Source organism: Lepidochelys olivacea (assembly GCF_965140295.1).
Source record: "Lepidochelys olivacea isolate rLepOli2 genome assembly, chromosome: 11".
Lineage (NCBI taxonomy): Eukaryota > Metazoa > Chordata > Testudines > Cheloniidae > Lepidochelys > Lepidochelys olivacea.
In genome coordinates this window covers 48,169,991-48,188,416 of record NC_140421.1, presented here as the reverse complement: position 1 = coordinate 48,188,416, position 18,426 = coordinate 48,169,991, and the positions used below count along the sequence as shown (strand labels likewise).

Here is an 18,426-nt window from a genome sequence, read left to right as displayed (position 1 = left end):
ATGGATGTTTTGCAATACTGTACCACCTTTGCAGAACCAGACCTTAATGTAATTTTTCTGTGTTGGATCATTTTATGTTTTCCTGTATTTTTCCATATGATCTTAGTATTTTCCTATTTCCAGCCTGCCCTTTCTCATATAAATCCATGGTACATCCACATCTTAAATACTGCGGGCAGATGTTGTTGCCCCATCTCAAAAAAGATATGTTGGAATTGGAAAAGGTAACAAAAATTATTAGGGGTATGGAACAGCTTCTTTATGAGGATAGATTAATAAGACTGGGAATTTTCAGCTTGGAAAAGAGACGACGGGGGGGATAGGATAGGTCTGTAAAATCATGATTGGTGTGGAGAAAGTAAATAAGGAAGTGTTATTTCCTCTTCCTCATAACAAGAACTAGGGGTCACCAAATGAAATTAATAGGCAGCAAGTTTAAAACAAAAAGGAAGTATTTCTTCACACAACTCAGTCAACTTGTGGAACTCCTTGCCAGAGGATGTTATGAAGGCCAAGACTATAACAGGGTTCAAAAAAGAACTAGATAAATTCATGGAGGATAGGTCCATCAATGGCTATTAGTCAGGATGGGCATGAATGGTGTCTCTAGCCTCTGTTTGCCAGAAGCTGGGGATGATCACTTGATGATTCCCTGTTCTGTTCATTCTCTCTGGGGCACCTGGCATTGGCCACTGTTGGAAGACAGGATGCTGGGCCAGATGGACCTTTGGCCTGACCCAGTATGGCCCTTCTTATATTCTTATAAATGCTGGAGAAACTAACTCCTCTGGTCATGTCTCTCACTAATTGTTTCGATGAATTCCCAGTCTGGCTTCAACTACAGTCACAAACTGCAGTTGTCCATCTGATGAGTCTTCCTTTCTGCTCGTTGCTCATTCTTTGTCAGTGTAGCTTTTGACTCTGTGGACAGTTCTATCTTCCTAGATAGAGTCCATAGGTATTTAGAAATCTGCATGTCAGCTGTTATAGAATCTAACCACTTTTTCCAAAGGTTGTTCATTTACACCAGGACACCTCCATGAAGTTTCATAGAGCCTACTTCCCTCTTTCTTACCATATTTATTTAATCATAGCTATCATTTATCCCAATTATCCAAATTTCCAAAGCCTTAGGCTATCCTAGAATTTTGAATAATCTGGATTTACCAGTATATTTTTTATTTGAATTTGGATGTTATACTTGCTCTGTGAAGAAGGCTGCTTTCCACTTTTAATTGTTGTCCATGGGCCAGATGAATAATTATCCTCACTTCACAGCACATATCCTACTGATAATGAGCATGAACCTGAGAGGTATTGATGAACTGCAGCTCCCATTGAAGTAATTGAAACCAGTTTTATAATAGAGAAGATTGATTCCACAAAGATCAAGGGTAGAATATGTCCACTGTGTAGTAACTAACTTTCTAGAGCAAAATTTTTCTATGCTTAGTCATATGCTCTTACTCCCATTGGTTTCAGTGGGTTCAGTGATGTAACTGAGCACAGCCGTTGCCCCTTGAAGAAGTTACTGATTTATTCAGCCTCTCTCTCAAGGGTAGGGTGGAGAATTTTGCAGGGCAATTTTAAGATTATTGCTTTTTCAGCCCTTAGTTTGTTTGGCATTTGGCATATGCATTTAACTGATATTTTTGTATAAAGTTGATTTACCTGGATACTTGGCCTCAACATATTTATTTAAAGGAAAACTATAAGACTGGTAGTCAAGAAATATGACCATCTGGCTGTGGTTTGGATTGTGAGCATCCTTGTGTACGGAGCAGTCAGTAGAGGAAGAATACTAAGAGCTAGATCCACTTAAGTGCTAAAGTCCAATATTTAGGTGGCACTGAGGTCCTGAAAACCACTTCTCAGCTGCTGCCTAACCATGCACACCAAGAGTCCCTATGCACCTACATTTCCACCATTAAAGTTGCCTAGGTACCTGAGCTTTGCCATTGAGCGTGCACACAGTTGCCTTGGTCTAGGTGCTTGGGTACATAGCTCATGCCTAAACCCTAGCGGGATCCTCAAACAAGACATTCTCGGCATCTGCCTCACCTGTATGTCCTGATCTGGTACATGTGATCTGAACACTCCTAAACCCACCCAAAACAGGAGACGGGTGTGTTGGTCAGGTCCCCCAAAACTTTTACTCCAGTGGTTAAAGCAGTCACTCCGCTTCTGTTCCCCTCTGCCTAATGTGGAGAAGGAATTTAAAGGATAGTGCCCTGACCAGTAGCCTATCTGGTATTCTGGAGCAGCAGGTCTTTCTTAAGCTCTCCCGTTAAAGCCATTCCACTGTATAAATAAATTTAATATGCATTGGAGCAGGTGGACTGGATCCTGTCACTGACTTTCCAGCTGAATGCCCTAACCACTCGGCTTTCAGAGTCATCACATTCTCTGATCCAGTGAATATTTATACGAAGTGGAACAGCTTCAACAGGAGAGATTGAAACCGGCCCCAGAATACCCAATAGCCCAGTGGGTAGAGCGTCCTGAGAGGGGTGAGACGCAAGTTCAAATATGTTCTTTCTATCAGGCCAAAGGGGGAATTGAACCTGTTTTTCTCATAATGGGTGAGTGCTCTAGTAGTTACCATGGGGATAAAAGTTACAAAGGGGATTCCATGACCATCTCCTTCTCTGGCATTTCTTACTAAAAATGTCTTTGGAGCCTAACTCCAGGAGAGAATTCATGGCTGAGAATCCCAAGACGAGACAGGTGCTTCCCTCTGACCCAGCCTTCAGCTCCTAACTCCCTTTGAGTAATGGGGCTTAGCCATACCCCTCTCCTTGGCATTTCCTATTGACTAGCTTAGGTGGCTTCCTGCTCAGCATGTTTGCTTTTGTGGATTTCTTTCTTAGGCACCTGTCTCTTCCCCTGGTATTGTATTGGGAGCTTAGGAGTCTAGCTCAGGGCTGCAGATTTCACTGGGTGACAAGGTTCCTTTAAGTTAGGTATTGCAACACTGAATGATGCAGCATCTAAATCTCTCTGTGGTTCTAGCCCTAGATGTCTATGAGCAATCCGTATAAATGTTCAGAAGTCCTGCTTTGAATGCTGTGTTTTTTAAATGTTCATTTTAAGATATGCACGGTTTTAGGTGTAACAGTCTGACACTCTGTGTTCTGTATTTTTTTAATAGAAGGTAGTGGAGCCCTTCTGTAATTCTCTCAACAATTACTAGATTAAAGGTTAAATCAACATGTGGTTAATCTACTGGTTCTGGCACAGACTACAGATCCTAAGTGCAGAGTGATACTGTGTCAGTCCAATTGTTTACTTTCACATATTAACCATTTCTCTTGTTTTATGCCATTTTTACATACTTTTAAACATAGGGCTTAGTTCCTGTTTATCTTACACGAGTGATTTCTTTAGCAATTGAAGCTATGTTAAAGTTCTTAAACTATTTTTTTTTAATAAAGGCAGCCTCAGTGGATGGCAAGTATTCTGCTATTGCTAAAAATACAATCACGTATGTATAGTTCATTATTTTGGAGTGCAGATTATTTCATGCATTGTTGTGATTTCTTTATATAGATGAGATAATTACCTAACTGATCAAAAGATAATTTTAGTTTTTTGGGTCTCAGTGTAGCTACATTCAATAACAATATTTGCCTTTAAAATTGCATTCAGAAAGTAAAGCAAGAATGTTTTTTTGATGGCTTAATGTAGGAGTGAGAACATGCTGTGCTCCCAAGCATGACCCTTTAGTTCAGGAACATTCACAGATGTGTAGTTTCTGTTGGAGAATAGAAGTATAATGAACATGAGTGTATACTGATGTAATTGCCAACTATCTTCTGGCCAACTGAAATATGCACCTTCATTACTAATACAAAGATCCTGTTTTGGGGATATTTCCCTTCTACATCTTTTGGAGCAAGGGGAATGGGCTGGACTAAGGTATCCAAAAAGAGGAGAAGGGGGTAGTAGGGAAAAAAAGTGTTTCTAACTTGTAGAAACAACATAATATTAATTTGCTATACCTTTGCTCTAATGTATCCTCGATGCATTTATCTCCTTGTTCACAATTATGCATTTTCTCAAATTGCACTGGAATATTTCAAAACTGAGTATTTTTAATTGTAAAATGTTATTTGTTAGGGTGTCCCCAGAGCAGGGGTGGGCAAACTACAGCCTGGGGGCCACATCCAGCCCTTCAGATGTTTTCATCCGGCCTTCAAGCTCCTGCCAGGGAGCAGGGTCTGGGGCTTGCCCCACTCTGGAGCTCTAGCCGGGCAGTGGGGTTGGGGGTTGGCCCCACTCCGCAGTGGCTTCGCCCAGCTCCCAGAAGTAGCAGCATGTCCCCCTTCTGGCTCCTACGTTTAGGGGCTGCCAGGGGTCTCTGCACGCTGCCCATGGCCCAAGCACAGCCCCCACAGCTCCTGTTGGCCAGGAACCTCTGCCAATGGGAACTGCAGGGGCAGCGCCTGTGGACGGGGCAACGTGCAGAACAGCCTGGCCACACTTCCGCGTAGGAGCCAGAGGGGGACATGCTGCTGTTTCCAGGAGCTGCTTGAGGTAAGCACTGCCTGGAGCCTGCCCCCCTCCTGGGCCCCAACTCCCTGCCCCAGCCATGATCACTCTCCCACCCTCCAAACCCCTCAGTTCCAGCCTGGAGCACCATCCTACATCCCTAACTCCTCATCCCCAGCCCCACCCCACACCCCCAGCTGGAGCCCACACCCCCCTCTGCCCCAGCCCAGAGCCCCCTCCTGCACTCTGAACTCCTCATTTCTGGCCCCACTCCAGAGCCCGCCTTCCCTCCCACACCCTGGCCCCCAAATTTGTGATCATTCGTGGCCTGCCGTACAATTTCCATACCCAGATGTGGCCCTTGGGCCAAAAAGTTTGCCCACCCCTGCCCTAAAGGCTCCAACCTAGATTGAAACTCTGTGCTAGAGACTGAACAAACATATATTAAGAATTGGGCTGTGCCCTGAGAAGCTTACATTTACAATCTAAATTAGCAAGGCGGGGAAGAGGGGGAGACAGATTCAGAGAAGGCAAATGGCCTGCTCAGGGTCATGCAGCAGATCCAGAGATGCCAAGGGTTGGCTGTCCTTAAGAGTGAGATTTAAAGCCCCAAAGAGTGAGATTCAAGGCCAAAGGGTGAGACTTTCCAGGTCATGTGTTAAATGATTGCTTAAGACATGGACTCTCATCTTTGGTCATTGGCGGCATCCAGTAGTCCAGGTTTTCAGTCCAACCAGTATTTAATAGTTTGTTTAAAATGTACGCTGTTTAATATTGCATATGAAACACTTAAATGTCCTGATTAGTATTAAATTAGGTCGGACTGTGCGATGCGCCCACCTGGGGGGGGGGGCCCTGGAGGAACACTGTGGGTGTGTGGCTGGGGCTTAGGTTAGCCCCCATTGCGGGGTTGGGAGGGAGCGCCACGGAGCACCGCCCAGCTCCACTCCTGGCCCTGGAGCCCTGGCTGCCAAACCAAGGCCCCAGTCTCAGCCCCCTTACCCTTGTCCGCGTCCCCCTGCCTCCTGGAGCCGTGGCCCTGCTCCCAGCCTCGTCTCAGGAAGGGGTGTGTGGACAGAGGCAAGGAGGGCGTGAGGTAAAAAGTTTGGGGACCACTTGTCTAGGGCATGTGAAGATTCTATAAGCAGTGCAAACCAGCGGATTTTCATAAAAACAATTATTTGTTGAATGGAATAAAAACCTGGATGGTTGGAGATTCCTGGGGACCAGAGTTGTTAACCCTTGGTTTAGACGGAGTCAGTGGACAGAACAAGAGAAATATTCAAAAATAAACTGTTTTTATATAAACCTAACAAAAAAAGAAAACTTTTATCAATACAACAATGTTTATTTTGCCTATCGCCTTGTCATAATCATCCATTTGAAAAAAACACTACAAATATTTGGTTTGTATATGATTGCTCATATCACATTTACAGCAAAACTTAAATAATCAGAATCCAAAATAAACTAATTAAATTAATTAAAATTAAATGACTATAAAAATAAAGTAATTAAATGGAAATTTTTTTTAAAAAAATCATTGATTTTTATCCACCCTGGGACAAATTCAAGGCCATTGTCCCGGCAGCAGGCAAGGCTTTTTTTTCCCTCAAGTTCCTATTTCTGTCCAGGGTTGTATAGTATATGTATAGTATAGTGTGTATCTTCTAAAAATGAAATCTACATCTATCTCTGAGTTGTGACGAATATGTATTAAGGTTATAACAACCAACAAGAATTCACTTTTATGTAGAAATCCATGATTAAATCAAGTTTTCTTGACTCGTGATTTAAATCAATTTGATTTAAATCAAATCCACCCTGATTTATCCACTGTGATTTAAATTTTGAACTGTATTTTGCAGAACCTGTAAACTTTCAATCAAGTCCTGCTTGGTTTTTGGATGAACTCATATTTTTTTGACCATCAGGTAAAAAAAAATACACACACACACTTCGTAGCCTCCTGTCTCCTCTTGCGGCATATAGAACACAGGCTGGTAGTCTCCATGCTTACCGCAGTACACAAGCTGCTTTCCAAGCTCTAAGCCCCATGTCTGAGGCCCCAGATGTATTATCTCTTTCAGCACCTGAGTAAAAATATTTTTTATCTTTATATATTTACTCAAAATGAGTGAGATAGTCTTAAGAAGGTGTGTGTGTGAGAGTTAACATGCTAATGAGTGAGTCTCCCACCCAGTGAGTGAGACTTGACATGTGTGCAGGTCAGCAACATAAAACAGGAATAGACCATGTTTCCAATTCAGTACTCGATCCACTAGACTATGTTGCCATGTCTTAAAGACTGATGGTGTCTTGTATATGTGAGCTGCTTTGATCCTGTCTGATGATGACCTGATTGTGTGACCTGTATGGCCACACACAGTAATTTGGTTGATCTTTTCAGTAGAGTAAAATATGTTAGGTTTTGTTTTTTGCTGTAACTAAATTAACTCTTACTGTAATGGTGTAATTATTCCAGACAAAAGAGCCTCTCCCTGGATATCGTGCGCTCTCTCTCCAAATTATTGGAGTATTTTGCTTCAAAATCAATCACGTTGGATTTTATTTCACCCTCTAGAAAATACTACTTTTTAAAAATATAGCAGTTTCCACAACTTACGAGTTTTAACAGACATTTCCTTGCAAATGTTGCTACCCAAATATTGCAGTATTGTCTAGTGCATGTGAACCAGGAAGTGAAACTGCCTTGTTTTCCTTATCCAGACTGAGATATAGTAATAAAAAGGAATCAAGTAGCATGGAGTAAAGTAAGTTCTTTGTTCAAAACTGTCTAAGCTTTTCTTAACAAATAAGGAAACACATTTTAAAAATACTTGACTTGATGGTGTCTCTTTATTCACCAAATTAAACTCCATTTGACAATTTGTGCTTATATAGCACTTGTTCAGGCTGTCTGACATCAAACTAAAATTATCTGCTTTTGCTTTTAAAAGCACACATTAACTAGGAATGAAAATGTAGCAACTGAAATCCTATGGTTCTTTGATATAATTTTTGACGCTGTTCCAGAGTTGGTTGCGATGTTATTTGATCATGGGGAAAAATCTTCATCTTAAGTGAGAACACGAAGTGTGGCAAACTACCATCCTAGTATCGATTGCTGAGGAAACAAATGTGCTGTAATGATGGATAAAAATCAATGATTTTTTAAAAAAAACCCACTTTTTTTATAAAATGCTTTTTAAGGAAAAAACCTATCTAAAGATAGTTCTAATTAAGATACATTATAGCTCAAAGATATCTCATCATGGAATAGGGATTATAAATTTTAATTCTGTAGTATGAGACAATATATTCATGTAATATTTAAGAAAAGTGTTGTAAATGAGTTGCGGTAGTTTATGGATTAGGGACCAATCTTATGGGTTTCCAGGGGCTTCTGTATAGATTATTTAGGTTAATATTTCTATCTACCCAATAGGACTCAGTCCTCAGTCTAGAAGATACCATCAGAGATGCTTAGTTTTGCAGTTCTCAAACTGGATTTGTCTTCAGAGATAACATGCTTGTTAACAGTAAAAATGTTTTTAAATAAATAATATATAGAGGTGAGAAATAACAGACCTCAACCCTATTGTCCCTCTGCAAATTTGTGTCCGAGTCAATCCCTTACCTCTCTAAAAGTGCAAAATTTCAAAAAATTCTCCTCCTAATAAGCCATGGCAAGTAAATCCTCCAAATATTAATGATTAGCCTGTTGAATTGGAGATAGTTTACCTCCCAATGACTTCGTAAATATCTGCTTCAATTACCTTTGGTAAATGAAATAACCAAACAATCATTCATTTTCTGATATAGCTGTAAAACTAACCTGAAAAGTTTTCTAAATAAATCACTTCAAAAATGTATAGTATGTACCTTCTAAAAATGAAACTTACATCTATCTCGGAGTTGTGAAGAATATGTATTATAACAACCAACAAGAATGCACTTTTATGTAGAAATCTATGATTAGTTCAAGTCTTCCTGGCTAGTGATTTAAATCATGATTTAAATCAAATCCACCCTTCTCTGAAACTTAATAGGAATCTAGTATCTGTTGTTTTAATGAGACTTTATTTCTAAAATAGCAAGTCTATGTATTGACCTTGATGCTTGTGTTGCATCATCTTTCCCAGCATAGTTATGTTACAGCAAGTAGCATAAAAGAGAATTTGGAAATGACTTGCTGAAGATTCCTTGAGCATAGTATTCCAGCTCGGAAGCAGCTGGAAGCCCATAGTTTCTGAATGATGTATTCCAGGAATGCTGCTTTAGTCGTAATATATATTTTTTTTTAAGGTCTTGATTTGATTTTTTGGAAGTGCTGAAAAGTCACCATTGCATTGCACTTAGTTAAGAATGGGGCATCTGCATCTAACCAGGTATCAAGCCTGAGGAGCAGTGGTTCTCAAACTTTTGTACTGGTGATCCCTTTCACATAGCAAGCCTCTGAGTGCGATCCCCCCCTTCATAAATTAAAAACACTTGTGAATCTATTTAACACCATTATAAATGCAGGCTGCAAAGCGGAGTTTGGGGTGGAGGCTGACAGCTCGCAACCCTCTCCCCCCCATTGAATAACCTGACGACCCCCTGAGGGCTTCTGACCCCCAGCTTGCTGAAGAGCATCTAAAGACACTGAATCTTTAAAAAGATCAAGTGCTTTTGATTTAAGAGCAAAATGTTTAATTTTTATTGGACTCTACTCTCAGCACCATACAGTCAAATGGGTGATTGAAAAATTTTACATCCAACTTTGATTTGACTGGTATCTAAAAAATCTTCCTCTTCCTCTAAAATTGGTATTCACTTTTTTTCACTTCTCCTTTACTCCAGTTGTTTTTCTCCCTCTCATAACCTTTCTTCTCTTGCTTTTGGTTTCCCTCTTTTGAGGTGTTAAGGGGAGAATAGATGGCTGTGTGGTGTTTGTGGTTACCTTTAGGCAGACTAAACCTTACTCCTACTGAAATCTATTAATGTTGCTTCTTTAGTTCACCTAAGGTGATTGCTAGAGTGCAAAGTATCCTCAGACTGGGCATACGCTGCACCATAGTGTCCCTGGTTGCTGCAGTGGGGAAAAGAGGTGTTAAGTTTGTTTGGGTTGGACTAGATGACCTTCTGGGGTCCCTTCCAACCCTGATATTCTATGATTGATTCTTAACACTGCACTTGTATTAGCCAACAAACAATACCCACCATTTACTTGGACTTTTATTCTGAGTGCTGCTTTCATCATCCCTGTCTTTGCTCTTTTTACTACCCCATCCAGTTAATATTCTACTGTTACTTCTGCTACTGACAGTAGCACCAGCCGGGGACACTAGCATAGGACTGCTCAGTTTCACTCTTTTTTTCCTGGGTAGTGGAGTGAATGTTCTGGGCATGAGCTGCATGGGTGCAGAACTTTGACAATTCTGGGAGTGTGACAAGAGGTCTAGTGTGGGAAGGGTACAGAAATGAAGTTGCATGTGGTGTCACACAAATGGATGAAAGATGTGTTCGTTCAGTAGTGGCTGGCCTGGTAACCAAGCTTGGTTCCTTGCTCCATCTGCTTCCTTGCTCCATCTGCCAACAGGGGGTCTGGGAATTGTGCAGATACTTTGCTTTCACCCAGGGGAAGAGTGGTGGTCATTGTGTTGTCCTGTGTAAAACATTTCTGAATGAAAGAAGGAAGCGGCATTAGTAGATCCGTTACTGAGCAATGACCATGATGCATGGGAGAAAGGAAGGAAAAGTATATGATAAAGAGAGAAGGATCCCTGATGCTTTAAGCATTGACACACTCCTTTAGTCTGGTGCATTGTATTTCCTTGAACGGGTGAACATTAGTCTTTGATTCGGTCTAAATAAAAGCTTCAGTTTTAGAAATATATGAATCCGAGATATTACAATATTGGTTACTTTTTATATCTTCTGGTTGTATTGTTAAACAAAACTTGGCTTAATTGGGCATCTGTATCTCCATATCTTGCAGATCTTATCAATGACAGTACTGGTCACCTAATCATATGGGTTAACATAGGTAAACATAAGTTCTGGAATGTTGAATTGGTGCTCTAATCTTGAAGACATTTCAGTTTTATGATGATTTGGGAAAAGTAGTCAGAAGTTTTGTGTTTTCAGGCCTCTTTCCCTGCAGGTTGAGGTCTCACTGTAATGCTTCGCATAGAACTCAGTTTTCAGTATGAAAGCTTAATGACTCAAACCTGTCTCATATTAGAAGAAAATGGTACCTGTTTTTCTCACTATAAGAGTAAGAAATAGTATATGTGAAAGTAGTGTTTAAATTAAAACTGACAGTAGTGAACTTGATGCTAGTGGACGGTATTTAGCTTAAAGTGACACACAGGATACCATCAATCTAGATGCATTGTGGAAGCCTGCTTAAAGATTCCATATTTTTGTCTGCTTTCATATGATCTTCTAAAATGTGGCTACTCTCCAAAAATCACTTGCTAAATCTGTGTAGTCCAACACTCTGCTAGTACAATTTTTTTTTAAATTGAAGCTTTGTATCTCTGTTTTCTTTCAAGAAACTAAACTTGTTTCCTGTTCCTCCTGATTGAAACCAGGTCTTTGGGGATGCCTCAGTGAGTGGTGAGGACTTCGGAGCAAGAATCTGTGAAATGTAGAACAAGCCCTGAGTAACTTAAAGATAGCTTTACATCTTACATTGCTGCTTGCTGGAACAGTGCTGGGAGTAATAAGAGATTCACCATGCTACCTCATCCGAGGACTCTAGCTCAGGGAGGCTGGTGAACCTGGGAATGCCCTGGTTAAGAACAGTTTGTTCTTGTGGACAAGAAAAGTCAGCTCTCCCTATAAGCTTCCTGAAAGCCCTAACTCTGTGGGGAAGGAGGCACTAGTAAAGAAGCTAGTGAATCTTCTGACTCAATACACAGTCTCCACAACTTGTGTGTGAGCTGCAGTATCAGTGGAGTTTACATACATGCTAATTTCACTGATATGTAGAGGCTGTCTAGGCTGAACTGTTGGCTGGTATTGATCCCTTCTTAGCCAATATTTCTGGCCAATGCATCTGCTGTTACTTTTCACCAAAAATAAGAGCTGTTTCCCCACCAGCTGGCCTAGAAATCTTCTCTGATACCTCCCCTTTCCTTCCGGTGGGCTTCTGAGGAAGTGCTGCTGGTACAGACACTAAATGGGCCCTCAGCCAGCTAAGTGTTGATGGACCTGCTGTTAGGCTGCTATGCAGCTGCCAAAGGAGTAGTCACATCAGCCAGTCTCCTACCTCCAAATCAACTGCTGGGGCTCTTAGGTGGACTTTCAGGCGGATCCCTGGAATATTGGAAAAGGTAGGTAAGGAATAAAATATCTTGTTACCCATTGAAGTGTTCAGCAAGCAAGTGATGTAGTTGAAATGCTCTCAAAGCTGCTATGTTCTACCCTCTTCTGAACATCACAGATTGTGTCTCATCCTCACCAAAGCACCCCATGTACCTCTCTTCAGAAAGTGAAGGCAAGCTTCTGGAAAGAAAATGTGGAAAACTTTGAAATTGAAGCCCTTTAAAAAAGTTGTTGTTAGTCTTCAAAGGAATCACTCAGGTTTGAAAAGTTCTTTTGAGTATCTAACCACAGATTAAATATTGAAAATTCTAAACAAAATGTTTCCAAAAAAGCTTACAATTCATATATTTTGATGATGAATCAACAAATAAATACTTGCTAGCAGGATTACAAAATGGTATTTACCCTCCTCTGCCTCAAGGTTTCAACAAGATTTTTTTAAAGGCTAATGGTAAGATCCAAAGCCCATTGGTGTAAATGGGAGTTTTGAAATTGGCTTTATGTGGGCTTTGGTTCAGGCACTAAATTATGTGATTAAGCTGCAGTGTATGCATAAGGAGAAATTTTGAGGTTACTTTCAGGTTACAGCACTGAGTAAAAGGACTACACATTTTTTTCTACAGAATCTATTAAATTTAAAATTGATATTAGTATTGTGTATTTTGTAACTTTGGATCGGAGATCTCGGTCGCTAGCTGAAGAAAAGGCTCTTAGCCCTGGTCTATGCTGGGGGGCGTGGGTTGACTTAAGATATGCAACTTCAGCTATGCGAATAACGTAACTGAAGTTGTGTATCTTAGGTCGACTTACCTGGCCGTGAGGATGGCTGCGAGTCGACCGCTGCCGCTCCCCTGTCGACTCCACTTCCGTCTCTTGGGAGCTGGAGTTCCAGAGTCGATGGGGAGCGCGTTCAGGGATCTATCACTACGCACCGATCTGGCGGGTAGTGAAAACCTGCCCCTTAGTCTCTGGCCCTCTCTTCAGACAAAAAAAGAATATGTATGTGAAATGATTGAAAGTAGAATTCATAAATTAAACTGAGATGCAGATGAACCCATGACAACCTCTCAGGTTTTGAATCCTAAATTTGAAAGCTTGGATTTTTTACTTTCTTGACTCTCTTGCCTACAGTAATATAATAGCTTTCATTCTTGAAAATGGAAAAATAACTTTAAAACTAAAGGATGTGTACAGTATGGACTGCTTCTCTACATGCTTAAATAAATTTCTACTTGTAGTGCTTGCTTCTGAGACTATTGAAGCAAAAAGTATTGTTCCTAATTAAAAATATAGGCATTCAATTTTTTAGTTTTATTGTAACTACTTTTTGAAGTATTGTAGAGAGTTCGAGGTGACAGTTCAAGAAAGGTTAGTATTGTATTTGTTCTCCACAGGACAACTAGCAGCTGTGGTGCTCAGGTGTAGATATATTGGCATAGTCTGTTGTTTTCCAGAAAGTCTGTTTGTAATATGAGCAGGAGTTTTAGGATTATACTATAATGACTTTTTTTTTTATTCTTGGCTACCGTTTCTTTTTCAGGTATGTAAAATTAACTGACAGTCTTTCTCCTGTTTTTATAGTTGCATGTGCTGTCTCTTGTTAACCCCACTCCCTTCCCAAACTCGGTTTGGAAAGAATATGTGGGAACTAAGGTGATGCAACATGTATTGCACTCAGAATAATGTAATAGTTTGTGTGTATTTAGAATGGTAATCTAGTAGAAAGTATGTTAAATATAGCCATAACCTTAATTTGTTGAATATAGATAAGTGCATTAATTCATTTAAAAGTAATGATGCCAGAGTTTGAGAATATTTTGTTTATGTGTAATTTTTTCTCTCTTTGTTACAATGCTTTCCCAGCAAGGACAAGTTTGGAAGGTTTGCAAAGCTTTTCACCTTCCCTCTGCCCGCTTGCCCGCTTTCAGATCAGTCTCATACTCCATGACTTCTGTCTCTATAACCCACGACAGCCATAGAAATCAATATGGAAATGTATTAAAATGAGCTATCATCCTAGGTCGCTATCTTGTGTAGAAGCACATAGCATGTGATTTAGTTTGCATGAGACACAGATGTGGTATAAATCCCTATGGATTAATTAATATTAATATTAAACTGTAAATATTTGAATGGAAGTACAGTTTGAGCACAATATTTTGTCTTGTAGATAACACTCCTTTAATTACACTTCTCACACACTTAAACAGTACAGCATTACTCAGTGGTCTCTATCCAGTTTTTGTCACTGAAGTTTATAGTAGTAAGTTTCTAAAGAAACATTCATTTAGGTTTACAAGGATCACCATCATCTGATGAAGGTGGTTGATTAGTTGGTTGCCCAGAGAACTTTGTACTGCTGATGTGGCCAAATCAGTTACTTTAGAGTTCACATTTTCACTTAAGAACCATGTATTATATTTCGTATAATTGTTTTGAAGTGCTGTTTTTAAAGTACAGCTGACAGCAGTACTGTAATTTTGCTTAGGGTCAAGGGAATAATTAAAATTTAATTTACAATCCGAGTAGATTTAACATGCTCCTAACTATTGGAAATAGTCCTTTTCTTTAGATGAGGCAAATATTGGTAGCTTAATTGTAGGAGGGAGAACTATCTTGCAGAATACAATGAAAGAGAAACTTAAATACAGGTTGTTTCCTATTTTTCTTTACATAGGTTACACTAATCATTTAATATGCCCAGCACTCTCCTCTACAGATGATGATATGATTGTATTTTCCAACAGTTTATTAGCTTCAGATGAATACAACCCTACCTCAAACCATGAATAGAAGTAAAATATCTTTTTCTTCTTTTAGGATTGAGCTTTTTCCCCTCACTGCTGTTCTGCACTAACTGCTTTGAAACTTCCATGCATTTTTTTCAGTAGAAGAGCATCTCTGTACTGTCTCCCATTGCATATTCCAGCTGTGACAATCCCTGCACTTTGCCTACTCATTTTATCACCTGCTCACTAAAACCCAATAAGTCTTTCTAGTTTCTGACTGCAGACTTGCTACAAATACTTAATTTTAGCAAGATGAATGAATGTATTTTTAGTTCACTTCCCTCCCCCTTTTTTTTTTGTAGGCATGTGGGGACCCCAAAGCAAAACCATCATATCTCATCGACAAAAACCTGGAATCTGCTGTCAAATTCATAGTCAGAAAGTTTCCAGCTGTAGAAACACGCAACAACAATGTAAGTAACCCAAATGATTATGTAAATATGCAGTCTGCTTAAACCTTTTGATGCATAACTCTGCTTTGTAGGGGTTTTACACATTCTTCTAAAGGACTTGTTGCTGACAACTATTGGAGACAGATTACCTGTCTAGATGGACTGTTGGTCCAACTAGTGTGACAATGCCTTTGTTTGTCTAAACAGGGAAAGAAAAGAATATATTAACCTATACTTCTAGGTTAAACCTGCTTTAACTAGTGCGGCTGGCCCCAGGGACTTCCTGAGCAGTGGCCACCCCTCCCCCTGCCAGGAGAAAAAAAAAAGATTTAGTCATGGGTACTTTTAGTAAAAATCATGGACAAGTCAATGGCCATGAATTTTTGTTTATTGCTTGTGAGCTGTCCGTGACTTTTACTAAAAGTACCCAGGACTAAATCGAGCCTTACTTATGAGAGAGGACTGGCCAACACAACTGAGACAACCAAGACAGAAGGGAGTTTTAACAATTTAGTTGCTCCGCACGGATACTCATGCTAGTAGAATGTGTATGGTCAGTCCCTGTGTGAATTAAAGATGTTTCGACATACACAGTAGAAATCCCTATTGAGTGCAATAGTAGGAACCCCAGCTTTCTTCCAAAGGAAGGGTTCTTCCCCCTCCAAGCTTACATATAGTGAGCTTGCTGATACAAGGAAGTATATTTTAGATCCTGTACCAGTGTTGCTGAATTTAGCTTCTAACATTTTAGAGAGACTTGTATGAGATTGCTGTGATTTCTGTTAGGAGTGGAAAGATCTACACACATGGGTTGCTCTGTGACTGTTTAGAATTGTAAAGTCATGGGGAAGATTTCTTTATATGCTTTTTTCTTTCCAGAAGTGGAAAGGGAGGTAGGTAATGGATTTGCATGTTTCATGTATGCAACTATTTGCACGGCTGCTTGAGAACTCCCATTTTCAAGACAATTATTTAGGCTCACTTTGAGCGTTCTCCTATTTCTGCAGTTTCCATTTTGGCAGCCTTAAGCTGCATCTAGTTCTTATTTTTTATTGTTTGTACTAACAGTAGCTAGTGGTCCCAAGTAATATCTCCAGCAAAGCCAATAACAACCGATAAAAGTGCATTTTCTTTTTAAATAAGGGAACTTTTATTTAAGCACAACAATGCATTCTTTTGTATTCTTGAATATGTTTGCATTATTTACAATTCTTAAGATTGTTTATCTTCATGTATTGAATTTTTGTCTTTCAGTAACATAAAAACATCTCTTAGACTTATGTAAAAAGTAAAAATATACCTACACTTTTCTTAAACCAGGTCCAGTGAAACCTCTATAATTGTCAACTTTTTATTACAGCTCATCTCCTATTAAAAATAAAATGGCACATTGCTAGGTATTGAGCACAAGAAATGAACTTCAGTTAAAACACTCTTGCAAATAGCCTCTGTGGATTGTCATACCTGGGTATATTTGGATTAGATTTTAGATAGTGTTACATTCTTAAGAAGTTGATTCTCTGAAGATCAAATATGTAGATTAGAGCAGGTTGAAATATTTTAACAAGCACAGTTTTGTAAAAAATCTGAACTTGTTGACTTTCCATTTTGTGACAATCTCTAATGATTTTAGGGTGAGGTTCATGGCTGTATATGGAGAAAATAAATTATGCATCCTTTTCTCAATATCCCTGAAAGAAAATTACATTATTTATAATATACACTCCACACGTCTTCTAAAGATGAATCTGTAGTCTAGAGCTTAAGGACATTTAATTCTTGCTCTAGTAGTAGTTTGTACTTTTTCTCACCTTCAGAAGTTCTGCCTCTATGGCAGAACACCAGGCAGTTACCGATCTACAATTAATTTTGGAGGCTATGAAGTGAGTTTTTAATTGATATTTTCACATCTGTGTGATACAGAAACTTCAGAGGCGCAGAAAGGCAGTTTTTACCATAAAGACACGGACCTAAGGAGGCCAAAATCAAGTCTCCATGATGGATGCAATGCATCTCTTATTTTGAAGAAGCTATTTTTTGTTCACAAATGAAACCTCTTCAAAATTTAAGAATGTCTGACTCAGTAAGAAGCAGGAAGGGGCCAGATTTCCCTCCTTCCTCGTCCTCTCTCCCACTCCTCCCAACTCAAGGGCCAGTGGACATTACAGTCGCAGAGCACACTGACGAGCTTCTCTGCTAAGGAAGCAGATGTTCAGAGACCCGCAAGGGACAAGGAGTTCACTGGCACAGAAACACCATTAAGTAAAACACTATTGAGCATTACTAGAGGGACAACAGTTACGTGATCTTAACATATGTAATAAGAGTTCCTACCAGTTTTTCGTAGAGACTTGAATTTTTCCAGTTTCAAGTGTAGCAATTACCACTGCTCAGAGCAGTGCATCCAGACCTTTGAATTTGATACAGCTATTGTCTGTCAGCAGATGAAATTGCCAGCTGAGCAGGTTTGAGTGCTCAGAAAATCATGAGCATTCAGTTCATGTTGGTGGTTTTGTTTTCACAATCTGAGAAAAAACCCACTTTTAGACTCCTAGACTTTAAGACCAGAACAGACCACCATGACCATCTAGTGTGACCTCTTACGCATTGCAGGGCAAAGAACCTCACCCACCCATTCCTGTAATTCAGATTAAAGACAAAATGAGAAATTGAAAAACCCACATATTTCATTAAACAAATACAATATGAATCCTGAATCATATAATTTGATTCACTGTGCAATATGTTTATTCACACAATTCAAAATAAATAGCATATATTTCTCAGTAAAACTTAAGAATTTGATACTCAGTCCAGTAACTAGTAAGGCCTACCACTTTTTCTGTCTGTCCTTAGATACTAATCGCTTACCAACTTGTTCTCATTTTCAGTACCTACCATAATATATGTAAAGTTTTAATCAAGTCAGTTGAAGTGTACTAAAAATACACAATTGATGCTGAACTAGATGAACAGCAGTATGGGGTCTTAAAACTCATGATTCTGAATTCCATTTTTTTCCACCATCTTGATGCAGTGAACTGTGATACAGCCTCCTTTAGAAACATGCTTTAGGTACAGATATCTAGATCTTCACTTTGAAATGCTTGAAATATAGGAACCTGTACTCACCTTTTGGCATTTTCTTACACAATGAAAAAAATAATCTCTCTTCTTCGCATGTGTCTCTCTGGCATCTTCAGCTATTTGGACACAATATTCTATGCCTTTCTTTTTAGACACAGAATTAATAGCAGTAAGTGGAAACACTCTTTTCTTTGTCATTTTTCATGTTCAGCCAGTCACCTTACTTCAGTGTCATTACTTCTTTTAATTCATCCTTTAGTTGTTGCTCTTTCTTCATTTGCAGCATCAAGTGGATATGAGAGTTAGTCTTTCTAGATTAGTGGATCTAAGGTGAAAGGCTGCAGTGAATT

At 39.5% G+C, this 18,426-nt stretch overlaps 1 protein-coding gene across 5 annotated transcripts in view; it reads left to right on the top strand.

Moving 5' to 3' along the window:
* The window catches only part of NCKAP1 (NCK associated protein 1), a 112,557-nt gene that overhangs the window by 9,803 nt on the left and 84,328 nt on the right, over positions 1-18,426 (top strand). For 3 of the 5 annotated variants that reach the window (XM_084643282.1, XM_084643281.1, XM_084643283.1), the window contains exon 2: positions 14,900-15,010. In XM_084643282.1, coding sequence (XP_084499408.1) covers positions 14,900-15,010 — 111 coding nt within the window. Of the gene's footprint in view, positions 1-13,671; positions 13,690-14,899; positions 15,011-18,426 lie in introns of all 5 variants that reach the window. The other 2 variants (XM_084643280.1, XM_084643279.1) reach the window with 1 other exon arrangement.